General features: G+C 45.5%; 1 protein-coding gene across 1 annotated transcript in view; it reads right to left on the reverse strand.

Annotated features, from left to right (window-relative positions):
* Positions 1 to 205: 205 nt before the first annotated feature.
* The window catches only part of SLC9A9 (solute carrier family 9, subfamily A (NHE9, cation proton antiporter 9), member 9), a 236645-nt gene continuing 225516 nt past the window's right edge, over positions 206 to 11334 (reverse strand). Inside the window, exons 7-8 of the mRNA XM_015429080.1 lie at positions 4766 to 4871; positions 206 to 1228 (exon numbers count right to left, since the gene is read on the reverse strand). Coding sequence (XP_015284566.1) covers positions 1019 to 1228; positions 4766 to 4871 — 316 coding nt within the window. The 3' untranslated portion in view covers positions 206 to 1018. The remainder of the gene's footprint in view (positions 1229 to 4765; positions 4872 to 11334) is intronic.

Here is an 11334-nt window from a genome sequence, read left to right on the forward strand (position 1 = left end):
CTCTTTCTGTTTTTCTTGTACATACACAGATTCCATAAGTAATAACTGAACATGAGAATTTGATGAAAAATTGCTCAACGTCAGCACACAACTTTGCATTATGAAGTTACTGCACAGGAGTGGCGACAAATGGATTGGCGAAGAAAGCATAATTGCTGTCTACACCAGCAATCATGCTCAATCACAATAATAATATCAAGTGCCTCTCTTATTGATCTGTTTAGGCTTCAGCAGCTCATATATCAATGCCTAGGGTTTCTTTTTGTGTGTGTGTACACTATATTATTAACCCTTTATCAGCAAAACACCACATGCTGAAAGAATCCTAATGCTCTGTAATGGTGATGGGAAAAGAAACCTATCAGCTTCTACAGAAGAACAGTCCATTTCATGCCACAGATGCTATTTGGAGCATGGAGTAGCCAGTTCAGTTCCTATGCTTCCCTCTACTGAATGAATTAGAAGAAAAATATTCAAAGGCCTTTGTACATATGTGAGATTGGACCGGGAATTATGATGTCTGATCAGAGAAGATGGGTTGGATCCTATCACTCCCCTCTGTCAAATCTTCCTCCAAGGGAGAAAGACATCCTTCAGCCTAGAAAAGCTTCATCTGATGGAGGAAAGTCTTCTTTCACTGGAAAACAATTATTCTCCATTGGAGGAAGTCTTTCTCTGTTGAAGGAAGACTTACTGGGAGAGAGTCATGGGATCCAGCTTAGAAGAAGGGAATCATAGGTTCCAGCCCTATGAGTGCATATGTCATTGGCATATAGGCAGCTCCCTCTATTCTGTTATTAAAAATGCCCACTGTCAGAAAAATTAACTGTAGATGCATAATATATGGGATGATAATAAATTCTCATTGCTCCAGGCTTCAGGGAGAGATTCAGCAAAGTTGTACTTCTTTTCAGTTTATGCCCTTTATACATTTTTTAGCTTCTTGCTAACTCTGCAGAATAAGCATGGCTTGCATTCCTTCTTGTGCTGCTTGTCATATATATATTTTCACTGGACTTCAGGCTGACGATTCCCATGGAGTAGGTTCAGATTTGAGTTCATATCCTCCTAAGCCAAGATCCCCTTCATAAATGTTTTCTTTGCCTGGAGGGTGGGGTGCGTCTCCTGAGCTCTGCGCTGGCATTGGAGAAAAGTCTGAGGTTGGACAATTTATTGCCAGTTCATCGTTATTGATAATAAAGTCCACATCATCGTCCTTCAGTTGCTCCTACATTTATTTTTAAGAAAAATGAAAACAAATGTTACTCATCAGTGAAAGACAAAAGTCCCACAAGATGATAGGTTGGGCTGGATCTGATTTGGACAGCTGATCGAATTCCTGTATCAGATAAATTTGCCTTATCTTAACAGAAAAGGGGAAAGAGACTACCTAGGAATTAAAAACCTCACTCTTTGGCTCCGTACAATGAACACCATTTTAAGATGGTTAAAAAAAACTGATTAACATTTTTACCATAAATAATCTTATGTGGAGCTACATCAAACTTAGCCCCAATGCATGCACCGAAATCCAAACCCATTTTGTGCAAAAGTCTGGATGTGTGCAGAGAGTATCCATGCATGCAAAAGGTCTTCCCATTCATTTCACTGGATAAGGTCTGAGAGGTTTGCACATGAAATTATTCTTTCCATTAAAGTGAACTGGCAAGCACAAGATCTGCATGTGCCCATTGGCTTGCCTCAAACATAATGTGGAAATGTGGTGAATTTTAACTGTGGTTAGTTTGCAAAACCTGGATTCCACTTGCAGATGATCACATACTGGTTTGCCTCAGCAAATGCTGGCTTTATTACCTTTGCTCTTTCCCCACCTCCCCCAAGAGCTGTGCTTGGTATTAAGTGTGTGTACTTCAAAAATTACCATTTTCATTTCAGTTTGTGTTTTCCCCCACAGGACATGATTTTTGTTACGCTGGAATTTTAGGAGGGCGTCCACCCTCCCAGCCCTTATTGGACTTCAGTTTTTTAAAATGAAAAAGGAAGAGGCGGCTGCAGGATATACCTTGCCAGCCAGGTCCTCATTGCAGTGGCTGGCCCTTCTCATGGTAGAGCCCACCCAATTCCCGACAGCTGGCAAGGAATGGCTACCTGGCCTGCCTGTATTCTTTCAAGGCTTGGCCCAGTGCCCATGGGATTATAAACAGTTTAAGAAGGCTTCTTGAGGCTCTGGAAGCCTTCATAAGACTCTGGGAGTCAACCTCCCTTCCCAGCCCTCAAAGCACTGTTGGCATTCCAGGAGGTAACTTTTCATTACTTCTGGAATTCTGGGAGTAGGGGTTTTTTGGTGTTCAGATATAACTAAGCCAAGTCAAAATACTACTTGAGGTACATTTTGGGGGTTTGGGTATATTTGGATGCATAAACCTGGTTGATATTCCAGCCTACATGGCAGCAAAGATGGTGCTGGGGAACAAACCAGGATTAAACCAGAATATCAGCATCCATACATCATGTGAACTCATAATTATGCTTAACTGTGTCCAGCTTCAAGCCATAGTTTCAGAATCTGGTTTTATGTATGCTAATGAAAAATAATTAGTGGAACAGCCTGGGTTCTGAAAGACCACGCTAACCACAGTTAGTTTAATTAAACTCTGGTTTTGTGTCACGTCCAAACCAAGCCAGTGGAAGAGTTATGTATCCAGATCATAGTTTGTTTATTTGTTGTTCCCAGAAAATGAGTATAACTTCCTTGGTTAAGGCTCATTTTAAACCAGACCCTAGCTTAAGAAGACACCAGAAAAATAAAGAGTTCAGGATCTGGGTCTCCAAATATGCAGAGGCGCTGAGCAACTGGTGTTTGGGTACAGAGGTGTTCGAGCATAGCTGTTTGCATTGTTTGACGGTGAATGGATGTAAAAGCTGAGCATAATTTTAAAAAGGAAATCTTGGACAGATATTGTGCCGAAAGGTGATCCAATTTAATTGATTTATATCAGGTTGAAAATTTGGTTTCTAGTATGACTTGCCAATCTAAAGCAGCATCATGTGTGTATATTTGCACCCTACCATTAAAATCGGCCTGAAAAGCTACTCAGACCACATCTGGCAAATTATATATTTGAAGGAGTTTGTTATAATTGCATTGCCATTTAGGATCTTTTAGACTTATAGAGAAACAAATTCATTAAATATGATCACTGGGGCTCTCTTAAATTTGTGCCAATAGTTAAAAGGGGCTTTGTGTGCCCGTGCCTGAAGAGAAGGGAGGCCCAATTTGTCTCTCAGCAATGCAACTGGGGTATTTGAAGGTAGTGCTAATAACCTTTTCAGAAAAAAGGTTTTGGATTCTCTCCAAGTTTGCAATCGGGCATCATTCCATCCCCAAACCTCCAAACTGTACAGAAGTTGGGCAATTACCTTACTCTGAAAGAGCTTTAAGGCCCGGTCTATCTGGAAAACCCCTTTGGAACAGTAAAATTTAAGAATTGCCCCCATTGGCTGGAGGGCCATTGATCTTATAATTTCTGTATGTGCCTTCCAGGAGAGTGTGTCACTAAAAGTGATACCCAGATATTTAAAGGTTTGGCATTGATCGACTGGGGTCCCATCTATTGACCAGCGAGAAGTACACTGCTGTTTTCCAAAAACCATCACCTTGGTCTTCAAACAGTTTATTTTTAAAAGCTCTTCTTTACAAAAGTCACTAAGCCTGGACAGCGTCCTTCTTAAACCGATGCGAGTTATGGACAACAGAACCATGTTGTCAGCATAAAGAAGGACTGAAATCTTCTGTGAGCCAAGGTGGGGAGGAAAGAGGTCAGAGCCTGAAAGCCTCTTGGTGATGTAATTAATGTAAAGGTTAAAAAGGAGGAGGCACAAGAACGCTACCCTGTTTCATGCCTCTGGCTACTGAGATACTGAGGAATTTCACATTACCCTTTATTAAGCCGGTTTGAAGCTGTTTTAAATCCGTCGTGGAGTACACCGGTATAGGGCTGCCATTTCACACATTGCTTTCCCCTACCAGAAAACAGCTGGATCTGATTTGCCATTTCAGACTGCACTGCTTTTTCCTGCCATTTTTCACCCGCACGGGCGATCTCTGCCTTTTTTTTTAACGTTCGCTTTAGAGCGCTATAGTGCTATAACACAACACTCCAGGCATTCCAATGGGGTTGCTATAATGCTGTTTTGTTGTTGTGTAATAGCGCTACAGCGCTATAGCGCTCTAAAGCGAATGTTAAAAAAACCCCGGAGATCGCCCGTGCGGGTGAAAAATGGCGGGAAAAAGCATTTCAGATCTGGGAGAAGAAACTGAAGACTACTTGGAAGTGGTTTACAGGTAAAACGGTTCAGCCCCCTTTCCTGAATGGGACAGAAGCGTTTGTGTGTGAAAGTACAAATATATTCCGGTAGGGAACCGGTTCTAAAACGGTTCTGTTTGAAATGTCAGACCAGAAACCATTTGGGAACCGTTCCTGAACCGGAATATATCGCCTGTCTGAAATTCCTCACTATCTGTCAAGGAACCTGAGACACTTACTCTAATTTTAGATGATACGTTACTATGGAGTTCCCTTATTAGATGCAGAAGGCATTTGTCAATATTTGTACTTGCGATTTTAGACCAGAGCCTTTCTCTATTGATTTACTATTGAATATTGACTTGGCAGGAATAAACTTCTGTTGAGGGGAAGCTGAAATCTAATTCCTATTTTCTATTAACTTAAAAAAATCACTATAGCAGCTCTACAAACTAATGCAACACACACACACACACACATGCAATTTGTGTACTTACCCCATATGCTCTAGGGCTAGTTAGCAATCTGGCTACAGGATTACACCATTCTGGTAAAGTTGTAGTAAGTGGTGGCCCAGCATGGGTGAGAATGGGCTTCAAATATCTGAGCAATCTGTCAAGGACTAATTTCATCCATACGTTTACATGATACTATTAGACACCTCAGTCACAGCAGATAGCATTACAGTAACTCAAACGCGGGTGCTTGCCATCATCAGCAAAATAAAGTTGAGGACAATAATGTGTTGTAGCCCATTTTCATTTGTCAGGATAGGAACATCTCTATTGAAGTATCTGTTTCACCTGTAGATAAGGTTAATGTAGAAAACAGCTACTTTGTCTATTCCAGTGCTGGGTAAATTTTCAGATAGACATGTACTATACTGTTATGTTAATTTCATGTTATTTTAAAGCTAAGCATTACTGATTGGTCTTCATTCTTATTAAATTATCAAAGAGAAGTAAAATGCCTGTATTCTTCTTCTGTGGAGTGTGTGTGCCCATTCCCATGTTAGAAAATTGTGTGATTATATGACAGTGGTCCCCAATCATGTTGAACCTATGGGCTTGTTTGACGTTTTGAGAACTGGTAGTAGGTGTCATAACAAAATGAATCCTATTACAAAACATGGGAAATTTCTACAAAAGCACACCATCCTCTTGTGATGGAGATGGCTATTTTTGAATGGGTCTTTCCTGTAGAAACAAAGGAGATGCCTTCTGGGCTCTTCTGAAGCACCTCCTGCTCCAATGAAATGGAGGAAAGCCATGACTGGCTCTTTGCTTTAAGGAAACAAATTGGGCACCAGGAGCAAAAAAGAGTGGTAGGTGTCGTGGCTCCCACTTATACCATGTTGGGCATTTGTACAAGGACAAAGAAGTTAATATATAATGATGTTGATTACCATGGCATCGTACTGCAGATACAAGAAGTGTATATTTTAAACATTAAACTATTAAGGTTAAAACAAATCCTCTGTGGTACCCGCAATAGGGATGGTAGTCCCAGCTCACTAATGGACATCTAACTAGTTCTTTCACCTTTCTCCATACACAGTTCACACATGCACTGCTGACTGGGCAGAGTAACTCTTCTGCCTTGTATCTGAGAACATGTGGATTGGACTGTCTTTACATGAAAGTTCTGCTTGATGCTACAGTAATCAAGTGATAACTTTGTGTAGAAAAGCTCTTGACTCCATCAAAAAGTTTTGATTTCAGATTATATGGAATATCTACCTGTGTTGTTTGGTGTGGGATAGTCTCTTCACACCCTCCTTTCTTTTTATTTCTTTCATAGAATCATAGAGTTGGAAGGGATCTCCGGGGTCATCTAGTCCAATCCCCTGCACAATGCAGGAAATTCACAAATACCTCCCCTTCCACACCTGCAGTGACCACTGTTCTACGCCCAGAAGATGACAAAAAACTTCTAGAATCCCTGGCCAAAGTGGCCTGGAGAAAAATTGCTTCCTGACCCCAAAATGGCGATCAGCATTTCCCTGGGCATGTCAGAATGGGCCACAGGAATGAAGTACCGAGGCAACCCTTCCTGCCCTCCCTCTCATGATCTGCCTAAGTTCACAGAATCATTTTTGCTGTCAGATGGCCATTTATCCTGTGTTTTAAAACCTCCAAAGGAGGAGAGCCCACCACCTTCCAAGGAAGCCTGTTCTACAGAGGAACTGCTCTGTCAGGAAGTTCTTCCTAATGTTTAGCCAAAAACTCTTTTAATTTCAATCCGTTGGTTGTGGTCTAACCTCCCGGGGCAACAGAAAACAACTCCATACCATCCTCTATATGACAGCCTTTCAAGTACTTGAAGATGGTTATCATATCACCTCTCAGTCGTCTCCTCTCCAGGCTAAACATACCCAGCTCCTTCAACCTTTCCTCATAGGACTTGGTCTCCAGATCCCTCATCATCTTTGTTGCCCTCCTCTGGACATGTTCCATACAAACGAACTCCATTTTTCGGCCTACCTGGCTCTCAAAGCAACTTAGATACAAATCAAACAAATAAAATAAATAAATAAATCAGATTACAATATAGTAGGACTTTACTAAAAACTGCAATTAAAATAATAAAGAAAAAGCAGCCTGGTGTTATCTTAAAGACTAACAGATTTATTGAAGCATTTTTTTTCTGGGCCAGAGCTCACTTTATCAGATGCGTGAAGTGAAACCATAGTCTGTAGATACACACATGAACAGAGTAGAAGGGACCCCCCCCCCGTGAACTGTGGGTTAAGGAGGAGCCATTAAGTGGAAGACAGATATTTCCTTACAAAATTCAACTGTACATAAGCTGCCTTGAGTCAAGAGGAAAGGCAATGCATAAATATTTTAGTCAAAAATAAATAAGCACAATGACCATTCATAACATCATCACAGCTGGTAGTACGGTCACTGAGTGACACAATACAGATGTTTCAAGGTCCTGTTTGTTATGATGAGCTTCCATCAACATGCCTGGCATGCCACACAATTCCAAGACCTTTTGAATCCCTAAGTCTGTGGATGAGTACGGCGAGCAATCTCGGCCTATCATTTTCATCTAGCATCTGTGATGTCCTGAAGAGATGCCCCCATTGGCAATTTCATACACGAAGCATTCACGATGCAGCTGCATGAACCTCTTTGCATAAAAGAAGCAAATGGCTAGTAATTGTCGTGGGTCTTCCACTTCCTTCAAAGTGCCCACTCAGCATTTTGCGAATAAAAATCAATACCCCCTTTTCAACATGCAAAATGTATTTCATGAAATGTTAAGTAACTTCATAGCTGGGGAGGGAGTGTTAAGTTGATTTCTGTAATGTGCTCTTTCTCAGAATTCAACACATTCATTTTACACTTCACACTTCAGAACTCCTTTATATAAAATTATGTAAATACTCCAGAAACAGACCCATGCCATTCTTTTGCACCTGTCGTTCCAGTCTTTTTTATCCAAAAGTGATTTATCAGGATAAAAGAAAATCTGCTCATCTTGAGCAATTATATTATCCTCATATCTGTCAAGAATGATTCCCTCTAAGATCCTTTGTAACTGATGTATCCTTTACTACCTTTCCAGTCCCCCCACCCTTGTCAAGGGAAGCTGGTTGTCAGCTGCTTATTCAGTGTATTTAAGAACACTGCCTTCCGTTAACTGGGAAAATCAGCTTTGATCTTAAGCAAGAAAATAAAATAAAAATAAAAAGGCACTACAGTTCAAAAAGGCCCTAAAGTCATGTTACACAATGACAAGACTACTTTGTCTAGTGGAATTTCTCACCAGATTCTGGCCAGGTTGGTTTCCACACGAGGGCAGGCTTGTGTGGTTTCCCTGTGGTTGTTGTGGTTGCTGATACAGTGCAATGGAAACGGGGTTGCCACACTGGAGGTTTCCTGGCAGTTCCTCTTCACTAGTCCCACAGCAGCAGCCAACTCCCCTCCCCATGGCCATTGAGACTTTGACTTTTTTTAAAAAATGCAGAAATTGATTATCATTATATTGCTACTAGGAAGAAGGCCCGTTGTGGCAATAAAGACAACGAATGCTAGGCAGGCCGGCCGGTGGCGGCTTCCCTCATGTCTCCCCCTCACGGCTTGAGACCCCGGCGGGGGGCCACGCCCTCCCCAAACCCCACTGGCAGCAGAGGCCCCAGCGGGCCAGGGTGCCTGGCAGTGTCTGCTCCCCTAGGCGGGGGCCTCCGGAGGGCTTTCCCCACCCAGGTGGCTTAGCGGGTGAGTGGGGAGAGGTGGCGTGGGGGCCTCCAGAGGCTTCCCCCCCACCCCACTTGGCGGATGAGTGGGGAGAGGTGGTGCGGGGGCCTCTGGAGGGCTTTCCCCTGCCTAGCTTGGTGGGCAAGTGGGGAGAGGTGGTGTGGGGGCCTCTGGCAGCCTGGCCCCACCCAGGCAGCTCAGCGGATGAGGGGGAAAAGCTGGTGCAGGGGCCTCCGGCAGCCTCCCCCGGTCTGGCTTGGTAGGCGAGCTGGGAGAGGTGGCGCAGGGGCTTCCGGAGACTTCCCCCCATCCCGTTTGGCAGGCGAGCAGGCAGAGGTGGCGCGGGGGCCTCTGGAGGGCTTCCCCCCACCTGGATCAGCGGGTGAGCAGGGAGAGGTGGTGCAGGGGCCTCCGGCAGCCTGTCCCCACCCGGGCGGCTTGGTGGGCGAGCAGGGAAAGCTGGTGCGGGGCCCTCCAGAGGCCTCCCCCCATCCCACTCGGCAGATGAGCGGGGAGAGGTGGTGCGGGGGCCTCCAGAGGGCCACCCGACTCGGAGGGCAAGTGGGGAGATGTGGCACGGGGCCTCTGGAGGGCTTCCCCCACCCGACTCGGCGGGTGAGCGGGGAGAGGTGGCACAGGGGCCTCCGGTGGCCTGTCCCAGCCCGGGCAGCTTGGCGGATGAGTGGGGAAAACTGGTGCAAGGGCCTCCAGAGGCCCGTCCCTGCTGAGTGGATGAGTGGGGAGAGGTGACGTGGGGGCTGCCAGAGGCCTTTCCCTGCTGGTATGTCTCGGCGGATGCCCGGCCGGCCACCTGTGGCCAACCTCAGGCTACAGCGGGAGGCTCAGGCTGAGCCCCCCCACTTAAACGCCTGTCCCGTCCATCATCTGGCTGCATGCAGGCCGGCAGGCAACTTGCACTGGGGTGAGGACGACTGCCGCAGCGGAGGCACGATCGAGCTCCAGTCCTCAGCTGCCAGAGCGTCTGTCCCATCCACCCGCTGCAAGGAGAGTGAGGCTGAGATGCCAGGTGCCGCCTCTGTGGGCGGGACCACAGCAAGGGAGGCAGCAATGCAGCCAGGGGAGACAGATGCCCTGAGAGTGACACTCCAGGGCACCAACCAATTCTGAAGCGTGTCGAATTTTCTGGAGAGTGCCACCTCCAAAAGACTTTTATAATATAGGGAGATATTGTCAATGTGTGTATCAAGTTCTCTGAATTCCCAGCTTTTTGTTAAAATGTCTTTAGTCTCTTTTATTGTGGAGATATAAGGGAAAGGCATATCTGCAACAAGAGGGGCTAAAGATTTACTTTTTTTAAAAAATGGAAGCTGTGCATTCACAGAGCTGGAGACACTGATTGTTATACTGTTATATCAGTATAATGCAACTCAATTGCCAATTAACCCTCCCCCCTAAGTGGCAGGGGAAGCAGAGGTCATTTCGGGGGGGATCGCGGGGGATCGCAGTTCCCCTGGGTGAGGTGCAGGGGGTGGGGCACATGATGAAGCCCCGCCCCATGCTTCCAGCCGCCCCGCTTCCAGCCGCCCCGCTTCCAGCCGCCCCGCTTCCAGCCGCCCCGCTTCCAGCCGCCCCGCTTCCAGCCCTCATTCAGCCAGGAGGAGGCAGGAGAAGAGGGAGGGTAAGTTGCTTCCCCCCCGCCTCTCCCCACCCCTGCCTGCCTGGGGCCAGGGAGGGCCTTGGCGGGGCTTCCTCGCACTCCCGCCGGCCATGCAGGTCCACCGCCGGGCCCCTGATGTCAGGGGGTGTGGCATATGCTAATGAGTTATGCTAATGAGTTCCCCTAGCTCTTTTTCTACGAAATGACCCCTGAGGGGAAGGAAATGGCTGTCAAACGGACAGGGTCAAGTAGGGTTGCCAGCCTCCAGGTGAGACAAATGTAAAGAAACACCGTGTTAGAACAAAATACACTCTACTAATATAAACTTGTGTCTTCATATATTGATTTAAATACAAAAAGTGATTCAGCAAGCATCAAAGCAAGCATGAGAGATGCAGCAGGCTGGAGAACCGGAGAAGCCTTCTGTAGAATTGTTGATTTGTGCACTGTACTTCACAAAACCAAACAAGGACCCACGGTAAGTAGGAAAACCAACATACAACAAGTACCGTGCACAGATGATTATAACATATCATAAATAATTTTATATTTTTTGAAAAACATGTTTACAATAATTTCTACATATATAATTAATCATCTTAATCACAATTCACAATATAAGAGATATCAAGAATATCAAATATCCTCTCCAAGAATCTCAAAAGCTATTGTACAACCTTATATTAATAATAGTCCTCCTCTGTTAAATAAACGTTTCAAAAGGGAGGACTTCTTAAAGTCTCTTTATAACATGTGCACAGAAAAAACAGGTAACCTTTGGAAGTGCATGAACACATGTGGAAATGGCCGAGGATCCATGTGTTGTGTCCACTGACCGCCACCGGAGGTCAGCGCACATACCTGAGCTTCAGTCCTGGAAGACAATGGGGACTAGGATTCTAGTCCCTCCACAGGGGAACCAATGGGAGCCATGGCGGGGGATTCAAACCCACCAATGGTGACCAGGGGGCGTCCCCAGGTGTGTATATAGTTGGCCTGCTGGCCATTTGTCCGCATGTCTTGTTGTGTGCCTAATAAAGCGTGCTATGCACTACGTCATTGTCTGTCATCCATCCATGCGGCTACCCACTACATAACAGTGGCGACGAAGGTGGGATTCAGCCGCATCTGAGCCGGGCCGTTGCGAGGGACCAGGAGAACGCGAAGCAGCCGATCCGATGAGCAATCCATCCAGCAGCAAGACCGCTTCTCCCGCAACCCCTCCGACGCGCACGATGGC

This window comes from Gekko japonicus, unplaced genomic scaffold (assembly GCF_001447785.1).
Source record: "Gekko japonicus isolate JY-2015 unplaced genomic scaffold, Gekko_japonicus_V1.1 scaffold1742, whole genome shotgun sequence".
Lineage (NCBI taxonomy): Eukaryota > Metazoa > Chordata > Lepidosauria > Squamata > Gekkonidae > Gekko > Gekko japonicus.